The 20,507-nt window shown below is 38.2% G+C and overlaps 2 protein-coding genes across 19 annotated transcripts in view; one reads left to right on the forward strand and one right to left on the reverse strand.

Moving 5' to 3' along the window:
• The window catches only part of NSUN7 (NOP2/Sun RNA methyltransferase family member 7), a 58,046-nt gene extending 48,118 nt beyond the window's left edge, over positions 1–9,928 (forward strand). Inside the window, exons 10-11 of the mRNA XM_061191337.1 lie at positions 8,555–8,678; positions 9,277–9,928. Of these exons, the coding sequence (XP_061047320.1) occupies positions 8,555–8,678; positions 9,277–9,915 (763 nt within the window). The 3' untranslated portion in view covers positions 9,916–9,928. The remainder of the gene's footprint in view (positions 1–8,554; positions 8,679–9,276) is intronic.
• A 2,781-nt stretch (positions 9,929–12,709) lies between these two features.
• The window catches only part of APBB2 (amyloid beta precursor protein binding family B member 2), a 372,773-nt gene continuing 364,975 nt past the window's right edge, over positions 12,710–20,507 (reverse strand). For all 18 annotated transcript variants that reach the window (XM_061192201.1, XM_061192196.1, XM_061192197.1 and 15 more), the window contains one exon: positions 12,710–16,595. In XM_061192201.1, the coding sequence (XP_061048184.1) occupies positions 16,428–16,595 (168 nt within the window). In that variant the 3' untranslated portion in view covers positions 12,710–16,427. The remainder of the gene's footprint in view (positions 16,596–20,507) is intronic.

The following is a 20,507-nucleotide window of genomic DNA, read 5'->3' on the forward strand; positions in this document are numbered from 1 at the left end:
TAAATATAAATTTGAAATGGTTTTAAACTTCAGAATATAACATACAAAATTATTAATAAGAGTTCCTGATACTTTAACTTTTGTGGAAAATTATTTATTCCTTTGATTAAATGTTTTATTTATAAAAGCATGAGACTATAACAATTACTGTTTATGAACGAACCATTTACTATTGAATGAAAAATTAAATATTAAATTAAAAACTAAAATTTTAGTTTAAACATATTAGTGATTAGAGATTTTTGTATTTCTGACACAAAGTCTTTTCTTTGGTATGTACTTTCTTGAACACCACATAAGTCATCTATTAATCTCAAAAGTGATTGAGAAGAATAATGTAGTGATAGGCCATATTTTTATATTGTAATTGTGCAAAAAGTAACCAGAAGAAGGAAGTCGTACTTTTTGTATTCTGACATGTGGAGGTAAAGGATTTTTTTGGATTATACGTTTGTGATTACTATACATATTTACCTGTTTTGATAATGGAAGCCTTTTTATTAACATATTAGTGACTTGGGGAAGAGTTTTTAATATGTTGAAAGGTTGTTCTTGGCATAGTTGTTTAAAGATGGGAAACTTGGGAAGTATAATAAACTATGAGCTAACGTGAAATACTAGAGCTTTTATTTTATAATAGTATTGTACTGCTTTGACATTCTATTCTTTTTTTTATTGACATATGGTTGACTTTACAATGTTGTGTTAATTTCTGCTGTACAGCAAACTGATTCAGTTATACATATATATACATTCTTTTTAAAAAATATTCTTTTCTATTATGGTTTATCACAGGATATTGAATATAGTTCCCTGTGCTATACAGTAGGACCTTGTTGTTTATCCATTCTATATATAATAGCTTACATCTGCTAACCCCAGCTTCCCACTCCATCCCTCCCCCACCCCCCTTCCCTCTTGGCAACCACAAGTCTGTTCTCTATGTCTATGAGTTTGTTTCTGTTTCATAAATAGGTTCAATTGTGTCATATTTTAGATTCCACATATAAGTGGTATCATATGGTATTTGTCTTTCTCTTTCTGACTTCACTTAGCATGATAATCTCTAGCTGCAAATGGCATTATTTTGTTCTTTTTTTTTTTTTTTTGGCTGCGTTGGGTCTTCATTGCTGCGTGCAGGCTTTCTCTAGTTGCGGTGAGTGGGGGCTACTGTTCGTTGCGGTGCGCGGGCTTCTCATTGCGGTGGCTTCTCTTGTTGTGGAGCACGGGCTCTAGGCGCGTGGGCTTCAGTAGTTGTGGCACACGGGCTCAGTAGTTGTGGCTTGCGGGCTCTAGAGCGCAGGCTCAGTAGTTGTGGCACATGGGCTTAGTTGCTCCATGGCATGTGGGATCTTCCCGGATCAGGCCTTGGACCTGTACCCCCTGCATTGGCAGGCGGATTCTTAACCACTGTGCCACCAGGGAAGTCCTACTTCGTTCTTTTTTATGGCTGAGTAGTATTCCATTGCATATATATGTACCACATCTTCTTTATCCATTCATCTGTCAGTGGACATTTATGTTGTTTCCATGTCTTGGCTATTGTGAATGGTGCTGCTCTGCATATAGGGTGCATGTATCTTTTTGAATTATAGTTTTGTCTGGATATATGCCCAGGATTGGGATTGCTGGATCATATGGTAATTCTGTTTTTAGGTTTTTTGTTTTTTTTTTTGACTGCACCACACGGCTTGTGGGATCTTAGTTCCCTGACAAGGGATCGAACCCGGGCCCTCAGCAGTGAAAGCGTGGAGTCCTAACCACTGGACCGCCAGGGAATTCCCTTCTATTTTTACTTTTTTAAGGAACCTCCATACTGTTTTCCACAGTGGCTGCACCAACTTACATTCCCACTAACAGTGTAGGAGGGTTCTCTTTTCTCCACACTCACTCCAGCATTTGTTATTTGTAGATTTTTTTAATGATGGCCGTTCTGACCGGTGTGAGGTGGTACCTCAAGTAGTTTTGATTTGCATTTCTCTAATAATTAGAGATGTTGAGCATCTTTTCCTGTGCCTACTGGCCATCTGTATATCTTCTTTGGAGAAATGTCTATTAAGGTCTTCTGCCAATTTTTCGATTGGGTTGTTTGTTTTTTTGTTTTTGAGTTGTATGAGCTGTTTGTATATTTTGGAAATTAAGTCCTTGTTGGCTGCATTGTTTGCAAATATTTTCTCCCATTCAGTAGGTTGTCTTTTCATTTTCTTAACGGTTTCCCTTGCTGTGCAAAAGCTTGTAAGTTTGATTAGGTCCCATTTGTTTATTTTTGTTTTTATTTCTATTGCCTTGGGAGTCTGACCTAAGAAAACATTGGTACGATTTATGTCAGAGAATGTTTTGCCTATGTTCTCTTCTAGGAGTTTTATGGTGTCATGTCTTATGTTTAAGTCTTTAGGCCATTTTGAGTTTATTTTTGTGCATGGTGTGAGGGTGTGTTCTAACTTTATTGATTTACATGTGGCTGTCCAACTTTCCCAGCACCACATGCTGAAGAGACTGTCCTTTTCCCATTGTATATTCTTGCCTCCTTTGTCGAAGATTATTTACCTGTAGGTGTGTGGGTTTATTTCTGGGCTCTGTATTCTGTTCCATTGACCATATATCTGTTTTTGTGCCAGTACCACACTGTTTTGATTACTGTAGCTTTGTAGTATTGTCTGAAGTCTGGGACAGTTATGCCTCCTGCTTTGTTCTTCTTTTAAAATTTTATTTATTTATTTATTTATTTATTTATTTATTTATCTATGGCTGTGTTGGGTTTTTGTTGCTGTGCGCAGGCTTTCTCTAGTTGTGGCGAGTGGGAGCTACTCTTCGTTGTGGTGCACGGGCTTCTCATTGCGGTGGCTTCTCTTGTAGAGCACAGGCTCTAGGCATGTGGGCTTCAGTAGTTGTGGCACATGGGCTCAGTAGTTGTGGCTTGTGGGCTGTAGAGCGCAGGCTCAGTAGTTGTGGCACACGGGCTTAGTTGCTCCACGGCATGTGGGATCTTCCCAGACCAGGGATCGAACTCGTGTCCCCTGCATTGGCAGGCAGATTCTTAACCACTGTGCCACCAAGGAAGTCCCCTCCTGCTTTGTTCTTTTTCCTCAGGATTGCTTTGGCAATTCTGGGTCTTTTATGGTTCCATATAAATTTTAGAATTATTTGTTTTAGTTCTGTGTAAAATGTCATGGGTAATTTGATAGGGATCGCATTAATTCTGTAGACTGCTTTGGGTAGTATGGCCATTTTAACAATATTAATTCTTCCAATCCAAGAGCATGGGATATCTTTCTGTTTCTTTGAATCATCTTTAAATTTCTTTATTAATGTTTTATAGTTCTCAGCATATAGGTCACCTCCTTGGTCAAGTTTATTCCTATTTTATTTTTTTGGTGTGATTTTAAAAGGTATTGTTTTTTTACATTCCCTTTCTGATATTTCATTGTTAGTGTAAAGAAATACAACCGATTTCTGTATATTAATCTTGTATCCTGCTACCTTGCTGAATTCATTTATCAGTTCTAGTAGTTTTTGTGTGGAGTCTTTAGGGTTTTCTATATATAGTATCATGTTATCTGCATATAACAGTTTTACTTCTTCCCTTCCAATTTGGATACCTTTCATTTCTTTTTCTTGTCTGATTGCTGGGGCTAGAACTTCCAATACTATGTTGAGTAGAAGTGGTGAGAGTGGGCATCCTTGTCTTGTTCCAGATTTTAGTGGGAAGTCTTTCAGTTTTTCACCATTGAGTATTCGGTTGGCTGTGGGTTTGTCATAATTTTGCTATTATGTTGAGATACGTTCCCTCTATACCCACTTTGGTAAGAGTTTTTATCATGAATGGATGTTCAGTTTTGTCAAATGCTTTTTCTGCATCTATTGAGATGATCATGTGGTTTCTGTTTTTTATTTTGTTTGTGTGGTGTATCATATTGATTGAATTGCATTTGTTGAACCATCCTTATGAACTTGGGATGAATCTCACTTGGTTGTGGTGTATGATCTTTTTTATGTGTATTGGACTCGGGTTGCTAGTATTTTGTTGAGAATTTTTGCATCTATATTCATCAAAGATTTTGGCCTCTAATTTTCTTTTTTGGTGGTATCTTTGTCTGGTTTTGGTATCAGGGTGATGGTGGCTTCATAGAATGTCTTTGGGAGTGTTCCCTCCTCTTCAATCATTTGGAAGAGTTTGAGAAGGATCGGTAAAAGTTCTTCTTTGTATGTTTGGTAGAATTTGCCTGTGAAGCCATCTGGTCCTGGACTTTTGTTTGTAGAGGGTTTTAAAATTACAGGTTCTATTTCACTTCTAGTGATCAGTCTGTTCAAATTATCTGTTTCTTCTTGATTCAATTTTAGTGGGCTCTGTGTTTCTAAAAACTTGTCCATTTCTTCTAGGTTGTTGAATTTGTTGGCATATAATTTTCATAGTATTCTCTGACCGTTTTTTTTTTTCTTTTTTTTTTTGTATTTCTGTGGTATCAGTTGAGATTTCTCCTTTTTCATTTCTTTTTTTAAAAATAAATTTATTTATTTTTATTTTGTTATTTATTTTTGGCTGTGTTGGGTCTTCGTTGCTGCGCACGGACCTTCTCTAGTTGCGGCGAGCGGGGGCCACTCTTTGTTGCGGTGCATGGGCTTCTCATTGTGGTGGCTTCTCTTGTTGTGGAGCGTGGGCTCTAGGCACGCGGGCTTCAGTAGTTGTGGCTCGCAGGCTGTAGAGCGCAGGCTCAGTAGTTGTGGCGCATGGGCTTAGTTGCTCCGTGGCAAGTGGGATCTTCCCAGACCAGGGATCGAACTCATGCCCCCTGCATTGGCAGGTGGATTCTTAACCACTACACCACCAGGAAAGTCCCTCCTTTTTCATTTCTTATTTTGTTTATTTGGGTTCTCTCTCTTTTCTTCTTGGTGAGCCTGTTCAGAGGTTTGTCAATTTTGTTTACCCTTTCAGTGAACCAGCTCTATTATTTTTTTTCTGTAGTTTTTTAATCTCTATTTTATTTATTTCCTCTCTGATCTTTATTATTTCCTTCCTTCTGCTGACTTTATGTTTTGTTTGTTCTCTTTGTAATTCTTTTAGGTGGTAGGTTAGGTTGTTTATTTGAGGTTTTTCTTGTTTCTTGAGGAAGGCCTGTATCACTATGAACTTCTAAGAACTGTTTTTGCTGCATCCTATAGATTTTGTTTGGTTGTGTTTTCATTGTCATTTGTCTCAAGGTATTTTTTAATTTCCTCTTTGATTTCATCATTGACCCACTGTTTTTTTAATAGCATGTTGTTTAGTCTCCATGTAGTCGTTTTTTTCTCATTTCTTTTTCTGTGGTTGATTTCTAGTTTCATGCCATTGTGGTCAGAAAAGATGTTTGAGATAATTTCTATACTCTTCAATTTGTTGAGGCTTGTTTTGTGCCCTAGTATATGGTCAGCCCTAGAGAATGTTCCATGTGCACTTGAAAAGAATGTGTATTCTGGTTTTTTTTAGTTGTCATGTCCTGAAAATATCAGTTAAGTCTAACTGCTCAATTTTATCATTTAGGATCTATGTTGCCGTATTGATTTTCTGTCTAGAAGATATTTCCATTGATATGAGTGGGGTGTTAAAGTCTCCTACTATTATTGTATTCCCGTCAATTTCTCCCTTTATGTCTGTTAGTATTTGTTTTATATATTTGGGTGCTTCTGTATTAGGTGCATATATGTTAATGAGTGTAAAATTCTCTTCTTGTATTGATCCTTTTATCATTATATAGTGATATATCTTTATCTTTCTTTATGGCCTTTGTTTTCAAGTCTGTTTTGTCTGACATGAGTATTGTGACCCCCCGCTTGTCATTTCTGTTTGCATGAAATATCTTTTTCCATCCCCTCACTTTCAGTGTATGTGTGTCTCCTGCCCTAAAGTGGGTCTCTTGTAGGCAGCGTATTGTAGGCTTTTGTTTTTTAATCCAATCCGCCACTCTATGTCTTTTGATTGGAGCATTTAGTCCATTGACATTTAAGGTAATTATTGATAGATACGTATTTATTGCCATTTTAAACCTTGTTTTCCAGTTGATTCTGTGTTTCTTCTTTGTTCCTTTCTTTTTTCCTTTTGTTTTTCTTTGTGTGGTTTGATGATTTCCTTTTATTTTATGCTTGTGTTCTTTTTGGTTTTTGTGAATCTATTGTGTGTTTTTGATTTGTGGTTATTCTGTTTTTCAAGTATGTTAACCCCTTCCTATATATACTTGTTTTAGACTGATAGTCATATAGGCTCAAACACATTCTAAAAAAAAAAGAATCTACATTTTCTTACTTTCCTTCCCCACATTTTATGATTTCGATGTCCTCTTTTACATCTTCATGTTTATCCTTTTGCTGTTCATTGTCATCATTTTCACAAAAATGTTTTGATTTTTAAAAAATCTGTGTACTGACTTATTTAAGTGATTTACTTTCCAATTGTGATTTTCTCTTTTCTATACATTCTTGCTTCTCTTCTATTTAGAGAAGACCTCTCAATACTTCTTTTAGGATAGGTTTAGTATTGCTGTATTCTTTTAGTTTTTGCTTATCTGAGAAATTCTTTGTCTCTCCTTCTATTCTAAATGATAATCTTGCTGGGTATAGTATTCTAGGTTGCACATTTTTTCCTTTTAGGAATTTGAATATATCTTGCCACTCCCTTCTGTACTGTAACGTTTCTGTAGAGAAATCAGCTGATAGCCTTATGGGGGTTCCCTTGTAACTAACACTTTGTTTTTCTCTTGCTGCCTTCAGAATCCTCTCTTTAACTTTTGCCATTTTAATTACAATATGTCTTGGTGTAGGTCTGTTTGGGTTCATCTTGTTTGGGACTCTGCTTCCTGTACCCAGATTTCTGTTTCCTTCCTTAGGTTTGAGAAGTTTTCAGCCATAATTTCTTCAAATTCATTTTCGATCCCCTTTTCTCTGTCTTCTCCTCTGGAATCCCTATTATGGGTAGATTGGCAAGCTTTATATTATCCCATACATGTCTTATATTGCTTTCATTTTTTTTTTTAATTTGCCTTTCTATTTGCTGTTCTGATTGGGTGATTTTCATAATTCTATCTTCCAGATCACTTATTTGTTCTTCTGCATTATTCATTCTGCTGTTCATTGCCTTTAGCTCAGCTTTCATCTCAGCAAATGAGTTTTTAATTTTTCTTGGCTCCTCTTTATAGTTTCTAGCTCCTTTTTACAGTATTCTGCATTTCTGTCAATAAACTTTCTTAATTCCTTCAGTATTTTCATTATCTCCTTTTTGAACTCAGCATCTGTTAGACTGAAGAGGTCTATTTCATTGTTTGTTCTTTCAGGGAGATTCTCTTGGTCTTTTAACTGGGAGTGGTCCCTCTGCTTCTTTGTTTTACTTATATTTCCCTTACTCTGTGAGTTTAGGAGAAACACTTATCTACTGTGGTCTTGGAGGGCTGTTTATATGTAGGAGCAGCCCTGTGTAGCTTGTGTGGTTTTAATATTTTTGGTGTAAGGGTTGTTTTTAGTATGGATGCCTGCTGTCTCTTTCCTCAGTGTGTGCTGGCTGTTATCCCATTGATAGGGGGTGTGCAGAAGCAGTGGCTGGTGTTCTCTCCCAGAGCCCGCAAAGGTGGCAGCTGGCACCTGCTCCCAGAGCTCTTGGTGCGGTGGTGGCTCACTCGTGCCCCTGGAGCCTGCGATGGCATCGGTGGCTCATGCCCACCCCTGAGCCCACAGCAGCGGTTGGTGCCTGCTCCTGGAGCTCGTGCAGGCAGTGTCCTGTTGCCTTAGAGTGCATGTGCAGGGAAGGAGGCTGCTATGGCAGGTCCTGCCCCTCCCCTCGCGTGCCCTCAACAATGGCACCTTGCCTCTATGGTGGGCCTGGGCTTCTTCTGCGTACATCCTTGGTTTCAGTCATACCAAAATCCAGCCCCTTCAGGCTGTCTCCGCACAGCCAACCCCAGTCTTCTCCCCAGGTCTGACCTCTGAAGCCCAAGCTTCAGCTCCCAGCCCCCGCCCACACTGGTGGACGCACGTCTCAGGCTGGGGGGTGCAGCGCTGTGATACCGACCGTCTGTGCAGGTCTCTTTCCATTCTGCCTGCTGCACACCAGTTCTGTGCTCTCTTCTGAGGCTCCGAAGCTCCCCCTCCGTCCCAGCTGATCTCCCCACTGGTGAGGGGACTTGACAGGGTGCCAGAACCTTTCTTGTTTCACAGTTCCCTCCCAGGGGCGCAGGGTCCTGTCCTGATTCCTTTCTCCCTCTTTTTTTTCTTTTTTCTTTTGTCCTACTTGGTTATGTGGAGATTTTATTGCCCTCTCAGAAGTCTGAGGTCTTCTGCCAGGGTTCAGTAGGTGTTCTGAGAATCGTTCCACATGTAGATGTATTTTTGATGTATTTGTGGGACGAGGTTAGCTCCACATCCTACTACTCCACCATCTTGATCCCTCCCCTTGACATTTTATTCTTATCTGGAATTTTTGTTTAAATAATGGGTAAAACATAATAAAAGAAAATTGGTTGCAATTTACTGTCTCCCTCCATTGGCAAATAAGACATTCTAACTATTAATTGTTTGCTGTTATCTATTGCAGGCTTAGTCCCCCTGTCCTTCCACTGTGCTCCTTAAAGGAAATACATTTGTCCACTGACAAATTTTTCAGAATGGAACCATCTGAAATTACCAATGGTTGTTTTCTTTCTGTTCTCACAAGGGAGGTAAGGATAAAAAAAATCCCAATCCATTTTATACTTAGGAATTAAGAAACAACAAAGTCTCATAAGAGGAACATAGGAACTTTCTGAACATTTCATAATGGTATGCTTATTTCATAAATAGCTAAAGGGCAGGAAAAAGAATTACTATTGTATGGCGGAAATCCCTATTTTTATCTTTATTGTCCTCCTGAGTGTTTTTCCCTTGCCTGTTCTCCACCCCGACTTCTCCAAGCACTTTGTCAATATCCAGTTCATTTTAGCTCATAGGTAAGAAATAAGCTCTGGACATATATACACTAATATGTATAAAACAGATAACTAATAAGAACCTGCTGTATAAAAAAATAAAATTCAAAAATTCAAAAAAAAAAAAAGAAAGAAGCTCTGTAATTCTTTTTTTTTTTTTCTATCAGGTTCACAAATGGGGAGATTTAAGTACAAAGAAAGTAATTTCCTGAGGCTTATAGGATATATTAAGAGACTAAGGTCTAAAAACTATTTCTTTTAGTATAACAAAGATACTCTTTTATCTTTACTGAAACACTGATAAATATTTGTAATATGCACAGTAACAGTTAACTCCCACGTTTAATTATAGCGGGACCCATCTGAGACAGTGTCTGTGAAAGATGTTTTGGCCCGTGCTGCAGCAAAGGGTCTACTGGATGGGATCGAGTTGGGTAAACCTTCAAAACGGGAGAAGAAGAAGAAAAAATCAAAAATGTCATTGCCAAAATCTTCCACTTCTGATAGTAGCAGCATCCAGATGAAAATTGCTGAGTTCCTGAGTCAAGAAACTAATGCAAGTGCTCATCAGTCAGAGACATTAACAACAAAAACATCTCCTCCACAGAAGAATACAAATCAAGTGGGTTCTTCCTCACAGGTCAGAAAATCCAACAAGCCCACCACCAATCCTTTAGTGCCTACATTTATGAAGAACACATCTCCCTCCAGACCATACGAACGGCCGACAAACTTTGTAAGACCTCGCCCAGAAGACAGAATGATTGCACTGAAACCTATAGAGATTGTTTTGCCTCCAGTAATGTTGCCATTTTCTAGTCCCCAAGGGATCAGATCTCAGATACCAACTCAACATTTTTACTATCGTCGGGTTGGGCCCAAGACTGTCATGCCTGGCTATCTTCCCACACCATCAATACCAAGAAGAGGGGAAAAACCTAAAGAAAACTTACCTTCCTCTCTACCCAGGCATCCTCGACCATGGCTTTGACTGTCTTGTGTTTTTTACAGGGGTCAAGAGTAGTAGATTTTTTTTTCAAAGTCTGATATTTCTCTGAAGGTTAGACATCCCTACTCATCCTTTTGGTCACTTAGTATCTTCTAAATGTGATTATTACCTTCAAGTGAATTAAGACAAGTGAGAATAATATAGGTGAGTTAAGCAAAGCAGAATTCAGAGAGTTCAGTAGCTGGGTGCTGATCTGTTTTAGAACGTCCAGTTGTAGACTCGGTATTGGCTGTTAGAACTTGTCTCACTCTTGTTAACTTTCTGTCTGGACTTAGGACACTGGTTTTAAAGCTGCAACAATTTTTCCTGAAGGGAAACACTGTGTGCCTTAGAACAGACTTCTTTTCAAAGTTAACTTGTGAGGCAGTTTATTAGAAAGCGTAGGTTTGGAAAAGATGCTCTTGCACGGACTATAGATTGCTCTTCAGTATCGAGTCAGCTGTAGTTTAACATTTTCAATCACTATCGAGGTTGACTTTTTTCTCTTAAACATCAAAATAGGAGATGTTATGAGCTTTTGTAATGTGATTGAGGTTAAGTATGAGTAGGAAGAACAGGAAGGTCCAAAGTTCTAGGTGTGAGTAGTTCAACTGTCCATTCACAGAGTGAAAACTGTTTCTCACTGGAAGAACCTCTAGGATCCTGAGCAGACTGAACATAAGCTCTCCCTTTTAACTATTTATGCCAAATACTGTTGTAAAAAAAGTGACTGTAAGCAAATTTCCATCTAAATAGTAATTCTGAGGAAGAGGCCAAACTGTTGAATACAAGTGATACCCCTATTTTTGAAGAAATCTATACAAATTTATGATTCAAAGATCAGGTGAGATGGTCATTTCAAGTGGCACACAGTAATCAAAACTTTGGTAAGTCATTTCTGATGCTCAATTAAAATATATTGTAGCACTGTTTTAATTATATTAAAAGTCAGTTCATCTTGACTGTATTATCAGTTGCCTTCCAAGAATTGGTTATGATTATCATTTCTGGGTCTACTGATTTTTTTTTCATCATGGCAACAGAAAGTGACATTAAATCAAATATGTTACAACTATAAATCCTACTGTTTAAAAACATGTTCATAGACACATTCAGAGTTTGAATTTAAAGTTGTGTTTTCAGAATCCAGTTGTGTTGAATAGTGTTAAATAAATTCCTAAATTTCAATTCAGGTGGCATGATTTTAGTAGACTATTATCCTCTTCAAGATGAACATTTAGGTCTATTTCAGCTCTAATATTGTATAATTTTCTCACTTGAAGTGAGGATAAAAAAGGGTGAATTTCATTTTAGCAGTAATAAATGTTTTTAACTGAAGATTTACACTTACCAGTAAAATGTGTCAGTGAAGAAAGGAAACATGACTTTTTATACTTGAACCAGACTTAATATTTTTAAATTCCAAAAGAATTCTGTTAATTATGACTCTTAAAAAATACAGAAATGTTTTAAATGCTCAGCTTATTTTACTACTTTCAAAAATCAAAAACTATATAATCTTTGCTCTGAAAGTTATAGTATGGTTTTCTCCTATTCCCACTCTCTGGCTTAGAGCCTTCCGTGCCTCTGGGAGGCCAGTGCAGCTGAACTGAACTTTGTTCAGTAAAGAGCTGATATTTTATCCCAGGGATCTTTTATCCCTTTCCTTACATCTCTCCTCTGCCCCAGGCTGAAGAGTATTCCATTGTCCCAAAGTAGCAGGTCTGAGATTTTTATTTTCTGCTAATAGTTATTATAAGAAGAAAACTCACACTGTTATGAAATAGTTCAGGATATTTTTCTGATCTCTATAGCAGCATGTGGTTCATGTCACATCACAACTTTAGCCATGTACCTTCAGTATCTCATAACATGAATCCTGTCATAAATTATTTTTCTAAGTATATGGAGATTCTCAATTAAACCATTCATTCATTAAGCCTGCAGTTTTCTTCTTTGGAATCTTCTAAGAAAGAAGGATGTGATCAATTATTTAAATATTTTGGTAGACTAAAAAGGGAAATACTTTGGATTAAAAACAATATGGGAGAATTCTAGTAAAGGAGAATATTGATTACATTGACATTTTTCTTTTTTCAGCTTCTTAGAGAAAAGTGCTGCAAAAATCTAAAGTAATGAAATTACTGGTTTTTAGATACTCCAATAGCAAATTCACATTTTTAATGTGTAATTATTTACCACTATATAATACCTGAAACCAAATGAAATTTTGCTCTTTGAGAGTAACTAACTAACTGCCTTTGATTGAGGAAAAAGGTAAACTACTGGGGGAAATGCAAGATGAACAAAAAATGGGTACACACTTTAAATTCTATTTATCTTCTTCCATATGTCTAACAGTTAAACTAAACCAGATTCAACTGCTGTTTTTCTAGTCACCTTTCATTTTGGATTTAGTGCCTGTACAACTCTATCTTTCATTCTTTGATATCAGGCTCTTAAAGGAAAGATGGACTTTCTTAACACTAGAAAGAGTGCTTACACAAGCATCAAATTGGTGACTGAATAGGCCTCTATGTCCAAAATGCCAGCTGTCCTTCCTGAGTACCAAGTAAGGACCATGCGATGAATTATTCAAAATTTAAAGTTACTTTCTAGTTCTTACCAGGTGGAAATATACAATAACTAATCAATCAAAGCAGAATCTTACATTACTAAAATGACTTTTAATTTGAGGTAAGAATAATTTGAAAATAAAATGACTGGCGTGGAGACACTAAACTTTTATTTCTATTCCTGGATATGTATGACTGATGTCAGATAAATGAGCCAAACATTTTACGCAGCTAAGTTTATTCTCACAACATATTACATTTAAATGTGTAAAAGCGGTCAACAGCAAAAGGGGCAGAAAGCAAAACCAAATGTTCTTTTGGGATAAACAAGCTGCTTTGGATGGCAGGGAGCACTCTCACTGATAAAGTGTGAGCAGTATCTTTTCCCTGAAGCTGAAATAAACATTTTACTGGCTGTATAACACACGTTAGCTGTGTATTGGGTTAAGTAAGCCTGGCAAACTAGAGAGCTAATGCTTTTACTAGTTAAGCTGTGCTAGTATCAGTTAGGGAGATGTTGTTTCTCACATTGTTTATGATATCATCTTGAGTTTGTGTTGCAATGCTTATGAAATGAGTGTGTGTCATATAAGAAGAGGAGGAAAGATTTAGGGCTTCTAGTAAATGACCTTGTGTAGAATCGTACAAATGTTCGTCATAAAATCATAAAGTGGAATTTTTTAAAAAGTAGCAGTGCCAACAGTTTATCACCAAGAGCTTATTTTAATGGAAATGGGTCTAATGTCGCTTCATGCAGTAAGACAGACACAAACAAAAACAATGGTCCTAATTAGCTATGGGTGATCATATATCCAGGTGTAAACAAAGGGCAGGAGGACATGTGTCTGTCTCTTAGATGAGCTCACACGTGTGGTGAAGGATATAAAAACGAAGCACCAAGCAGTGCTTTAAGTTTGCGAAGTAAAGTTTTTAGCCATAGGCATGTTGGCTATTCCCCTTGATGCGGCCAAGGAGCACATATGTGAGTTGGTAAGTATGCGTCTATCTAGCTGCTTTTAAAAAATAAAAGGAACTTTTAAGTATTTTGCCTTTTCTTATACATATTCCAATAAAAATGTGACTACAAATCATTACAAAACCACCTTTTAGGCAATGTATAGTTCACTGAGATTACTTAGACCTGGATACATTGAGAGATAATATCCAGTAAAGATAATACATTAACACAATAATGCAGTATATTTCAGTAAAAATAGAATAAATAAAATAAAAATATTTTAAGCTGTATTTAACAGGTTAATTAAAAAAATGATAAGACATACAAGGCATAGTGAACATGGCTGCCTGTTTACCAAATCACAGATACAAAGAATGCATAGATAACTGAAGTGTCACTACAATATCAGGTAAAACACTAGCATCCTTTCACAGAAAATACACACATACTTTCATACATAGTTTTTGGCCATGGCAGAAAGTGTCTGAACATACGGCTTAACATAATTAATTTTATAAAATTAATTGCATTTAGTATGCAAAGCTATTTTTAAAACAAAGTATCTGCAGTAAAGTTTTCAGTATGTAAAGGCTATCATTCATCTTAATGCATCCTATAATTGCATATATAAATCAGTTTGCTACTTAACGCTAGCTCAGTATTCTTGATCCTGAAAACATATGTATGCCTTAAAAAAAAAATGAATGGGTTCTGGTAGAGATGTCCAATATAAAAGTGGATCACTTTTTAAAGAATTTTGAAGTTTATCACACTAAAATGTTTGTTTCACTGTGGAGGTCAAGATGAAAGATCATCAAGATTGAATTTTGAACAGCTTTTCGAAGGGCACAGTAAGGATTTTCTTAATGCAGTAATTTCTTAGGATGTCACTGGTAACTTCTTTAGTGGAATAGTATATAGGCTGGTGAGAAGTATAATCCATTTCTAGAGTGGCCTCTCTTTTGTCATAACACTAGGGTGCTAGCAAACAATTCCAGAATTCTGAGAGGGAACAGAGGCAGGAGGCCACCTACTCATTCCATCATGTTCTCTGGTGGCTAAGTATCATGAGTTAGGAATATTTCTACCACATGTAACATCATCTCTGGATAGTCTTGTGGGTTGAACAGGATGTGCTGCATGTAGAATCCTGTCCTCTACAACACATTTGAGGCACACTGCAGGAAAACTGAGAGCGGGCAATGGTTTTAAATCACAGCATGAGTAATTTGGACATACTTCCCCTCTTATACAGGGAATCCTAAGATTGCCTGACAATAACTGGATATGCCCAGAGTAATTTTGGAAAGAAAGACTCCTCCTGACTGGTGTGGAAGCAGCATAACTTAATAACTGGGAGTTGAGAAGCATGGGTCCTAGTTCTGGCTTTCTCACTAACTTTCTTGAGATCTTAGGCTAGGTGACTGAGCCTCTTTAATTCATATTTTTTATTTCTCAAATGTGTTTAGTACCTTCTCTACCTTATAAGGCTCAAATGTGACGATAAGAATGTGGAAACCATTTTGACACATACATAGCAGTAGATAAACATAAAGCATTACTTTTACAACAATGTTGTAAAATGATAATTTTATCACTGAAAAGTAAACAAAACTAATGTTTAGATTGAGCTTCTTAGCAACTTCTTCTTTAAAACATTATCAACAGGTGTCTAAATCTGTTTATCTTTACAGCTAAGTCTCTCATCTATAGATAGAGAAGCAGAAAAGTGCTGTTTTTGGGAAGCCTGTTAAATAGTCCTTTGTTCCTATGTATATTTTGCTCTGATATGAAATTTTTAAATCTTGAAAATAAATGGAAAAAATATAAATTAAAAAATATATCTAGAGTCCAACAAATTTTAATATTAAATACATAAATTCAGAAAGGTTCAATTTAATGAAGTTTGTTGCCATGGACATTACATGATGGACAGACAGCTTTCTGGGCAAAAAGCATTAAGGTAAGATTGAGCTAGATGCAGAATCCTAGCAGAACATTTACGTAGGAGGTGGAAAACAACGTGGTGGTGGAGATCTAAAATATAAATGACATTTCCTCAACTCCAAGTTGCATATTGGCTAATTATCAAACTAAGGATGAAAGGCTTACGAGGAATATTTCATTTTAATGTTTATGTAGAGAATGGCCATAGTGAACTATAATTCTCTAGCTGCATTGTACAGTATAAGGCAGAAGTTTGAAATATGTCCCACCCAAAATGCATTATGATTTTGTTAATCTCTTTCTTTTTCTTAATAATCAGTTTGAAAACCATCTGAACAGAAAGGCTCTTTTTGTTTTAATTTCTGAAATTTAGTTTTTCAATTTTGAAGCTTCACTTTTTTTCCCAACATCCCCCAAACAGCTGTAGACATGAAATGGTGTCCATGTGTCAAAGAGCTCGTCAAGGAAAGTTGCCAGTTGGTTTCTATACTGATGCCAACAGCCAATTTTGTCAACCAAAGGTTCGATTTTATGAAAAACTAAAACAAAAACTCATCATCCTGTTTTTACAGCAATTCAGTGGTATCCGGTATGCAGTGTCTACTCCAATGTTGAAAACAGGGCAAAGTGCTGTAGGACTTAAAAGTTGCTTGTGATAGATCCAGTCAAGAAGACAATGAAACTAACCCAGGTGTCATTCACTCCAAGGACTCAGCTGCTTCACTGGGAGGGGTGTGGCCACATTCTTCCCTGTGTGTGTGAAGTTACATAATGTTCACGATATTTACAATAAGAAAGGGAGCTTCCACTGCTCATGATGTAACTTACAGCAAAAAAAATTAGTCATGCTTCTTTTCATATCACACAACGGTGGCAAGACGAGAGAACATGCTTGTCTAACACTGTTTGGTTAGGTTATTAATCTCTGAAGACAAAGCATCAGCAACTGAATGGAAGGCCAGAGATCAGCTCCTCTTCTTTAGTGTAGCTATTCAATCTTCAGTAAATATTACAGGATCCTTTCACATATGCAGCTACGGCGTTTCTGTGACAGGGCGTTTCTGTTTCAAAGTGTCAATGAGGGATAAGACCCCTCGTTTTACATTGGTTGTGACTCTCCTGGTCACAGAGTCTGCTGGTGGAGGAGGTGGTCGAACTTTCTGTGAAGGCGGCCTGGCTACCAAGCACTTCTGGTATCGTAACTGAAATAAAAAAGTTTTATGGTCGTTAATAATGTATCATCCCTTCTTGTTTAACGTGATTTTAATTCATCAATATATTTAACTCCCAGAGGTTAACGACCTAGCTCCTAAGCATGAATCCAAGAGTTTATTATTTTTTTCCTTAATGTGGAGTGTGTTAAATGCTCTTGAAGTTCTCTATATTGTTAGGCTGCGATGAATATACCTCATAGTCAAAGAGCTAATGAAAAGAAAAAGGATTGGGAGGGAGATTATTAACTTTTTCCTCAGACAGGTAATGAAGTAGGTGTTAATGGCTAACCGAGTGAGGGTCAGCATGGTAGAAAGTGCAGGGTTTGAATCTGGCTCTACCACCTGTGAACTGTATAGCCCCAGGCAAGTTATTAGATCTCTCTGAGCCTCAGTTTCTTCATTTGTAAAATGGCTGAAGAATGGCGGCCTTAAAAGACAGTGTTATGATTAAGGAATACCTGCAGAATGCCTAAAATAGGCCTAGCAACACAGAAGGCATTCAGAAATGTTTGTTCCCATCCTGCTTTAATTTAAAAAAAATTATTAAGATTTCAGGATATATTTTATATACAAGTCTAAATCTTAATAGATTTAATTTTTAAAAATCCATTAGCACTGGCACCAGGGACAGTTTCCATCCTTCAGAAACAAAGTCACAGTCCACCTGCTTTTGTATCAATGCAAAGATAAGTAATTCTTCAAAATTAGATTAAAAGGTTAAAATGTATCAAACGCTATTTTTCTAATCCAAGCCCTTAAAAAATCCAAGCACTTTAAACTGATTTTCAAAAATCTACTTAAATATTAATAGGTTCCTTAGAACAATTTGTGAAACAGTCTGATGTTTCCCTCTGAAAAGCATGAACTATTCTACAGCAAGACTCTTGTCACCATGTGCTGTCATAGCCCACAGGCCAAAAAATTAGCCCCTTTCAACCCAATCATATGAAAAATGATTTATCACGTCTCCTGTGTGTAAAGTATGTTTCTAGGTCTGCATCACAATCAAAACTACGCACTTCCAGGGCTTCCCTGGTGGCACAGTGGTTAAGAATCTGCCTGCCAATGCAGGGGACACGGGTTCGAGCCCTGGTCTGGGAAGATCCCACATGCCGCGGAGCAACTAAGCCCGTGAGCCACAACTACTGAGCCTGCGCGTCTGGAGCCTGTGCTCCGCAAAGGGAGAGGCCGCGACAGTGAGAGACCGTGCACCGCGATGAAGAGTGGCCCCCGCTCGCCATAACTGGAGAAAGCCCTCGCACAGAAACGAAGACCCAACACAGCCAAAAAATAAATAAATAAATAAAAATACACTTCTCTTTAAAAAAAAAAAAAAGGAAAAAAACCCCAAAAAACTATGCACTTCCAAACACAGTTTTATAATGGCCAGGTACCGCAACATGGTATACTGGACTGGGAGTTTCTAATGTTAGTTACGTTATATCCAGTGCAAATCAAAATTGTGCCTGATGAATTTCATTGAGCGGACCCCTCTCCATCTCCCTCTAAATTTCATCAAAATAGTTTCAGCTGGGCCTATACCACTCAGCTGCAAAATATGCCTAAAAATTCAGTAGATTCAGAATGTGTTAATCCCAGAGATACTTCAGATTGTATAAACTGATGCATAAATATTTCAGATGGAGAATCATGCAGATTTGAATCAAGAGGAAAGCCACCCAGTTAGAAATGCTGGATACAGAGTGTAAAGAAAGGTTTGATTTTACCCGTATGTCTTATGCTGGATTGGCTGAGTCACTTCAGCTGGTGGCCCTAATACAATTAAAATAGTAAACAAATGAGTAGAAATTGTTTCTAGAGGAGAGGAAATGAGTCTGGGAATCAGAACAAACTGTAACCAGTGATAAAGCTAATTATTTAATTGCCATCAGCATTTAAAATGTATAATTAAGGCTGAAAGCCATTCATTTTATGACTAAAACCATCTGTTATGATCCTTTACAATTTCACAAAATACCTAAACAGTCACCATCCATTTTTGCTTGGCTGGACTCTCCCATTTTCTATTTTCTTCACACAGTCCCTTCATCCCATCTCAAATCCCTATGCCTGGTCAGGAGGTTCATCTCGACTGCTTCACCGCGCTGCTCCTCTCCACCCAGCCCCGGTCCTTTATATGCAGGTGGATTTGAGTTAGAATCCTGGCCCCGCAGCACCTGAGGGGAAACTGTACTCTAACACAGGACTGTGGCGAGAACGAAGACAGATTATAAGTGCACAACACAGGTCTTCCCTTCCCCTCCCTCTCCTCCCCTCCTTCAAAGGTGTCTTTTAAAATAAAAGCCAATTGGCTCTCTTCCCGTCCCCCACCTGTGCCTCTGCCATCCGTCCACCTCGTCCTTTCCCCTCTTTGTTAACTAGCAGTGTACTGTCTGTAAAGAAACAGAGGACGCCCTCCGCTGCCCTCAGCTCCACCTGTCCCTGGACTCCGGGCATCTTCTGGCCGGTCTCAAAGTTACTCTAACCCAAGCAGCACTCTAACCCAACCCCAGGCCCTTCATCTACCACCAAGACCTTGGCCCAACTACAAATATGACCCCTATTTCAATCTGGCTTTACTGGCTCATCTCCCTCAGCCTCAAAACTGTGAGGATCTCCCCAACCCCCCAACAAATGAGTATCTCAACAGCGTGCTTCCAGCTACTCTTTCACCTCAGACCTGGTGAGCGACCTGCTTTCAGGGCCACCTTCTTCCTCCTGGTCACTCCTCCATCCAGTGTAGTCTTACACTTTCACTTAGAGCACTTTCTACACCATAACAGAATTCTGGTTTACCTGTCTCCCCCATAGGCCTAAACTCCGTAATGCAAGGATCGTGTCTTATTCCTACTTGAACTTCCCCAGAGTCCAGCCTACAAATGGTGGATTGAGTTAAATGAAGTGCAGGTGCTTCAAATTCAGCATTCCTCATTGCCAGCCAGGTGTTTCTCCATCACCCGCTCCTGTCTTTTCCCCACTGCCACTCCTGGTTTAGAAGCAACTCTCCCATGGACCAGTAAACTGGCCTCCTGGTCATCTCCCCACCTCTGCCCTGTACTTTCAACCCTCCTCCACTCTGTTTTCTTCTCTCTTTTTTGGAGTATGCTTTAAAACCTAACATGGTCTACTCACTCTCCTGCTTAACAATCTCTGTTGAAGGTCACACCTTGGCATGAGATCACAGGCCCTTCGTGGACATGGACCTCGCCTCCTTCCACTTGGCTCCAGCAACCCTACCTACTGTTGCTAGAATACACCATGCAGCCCAGGCTTGGATGTCTACATTCAAATGGCTCCCTCCTTCTTACTAGAACTTTCCCAGTGCTGGGAATGACAGGAGCTCAAAGGATATTTGCAGAATGAATGGCAAGGTGTTTCTGTTTGTTTGAAATCACATATGTGGTACAAAGAGCACTGGCTTTATTACCCGGAGACTTGGGGGTGAACGCAGGCTCTGTCACTTACCAGCTCTGCCCTGGGGCCTGTCCTTTCCTCTGAGCCTCTATTTTGTTATAAATAAAAGAGAACTACTTAACAGGGCTGTGGTAAGAATAGAGTTCATAGATATAAACAAAGTATGTAAGAACAATGCACTTAGACCAACTATCTAAAATAAAAACCATTCAATACACTGAATTTTTAAAGAATTACTGAGTTGGTTCCAAACAGCACCAACTCACGCATGACCAGCATCTCCTGATCACATACTGAAATTACTTAGGGATCAAGAATTAAGAGTCCTCAAATCGAACGAAGGTCATCGTTCTCAGTGTTCCTGGCGTCTCTACAGAAGAACTTGGCTCCATCCAGTACTGCTTCTTTCAGGTGTCCTGGCCTCTTAAGACGGCAAAGTGCTTGTCACGATTGATTCTGTCCGCAGGAGTGAGGGTGTCACACAGC

The sequence above is a fragment of the Eubalaena glacialis genome, chromosome 5, assembly GCF_028564815.1.
Source record: "Eubalaena glacialis isolate mEubGla1 chromosome 5, mEubGla1.1.hap2.+ XY, whole genome shotgun sequence".
In the NCBI taxonomy this organism is placed as follows: Eukaryota; Metazoa; Chordata; class Mammalia; order Artiodactyla; family Balaenidae; genus Eubalaena; species Eubalaena glacialis.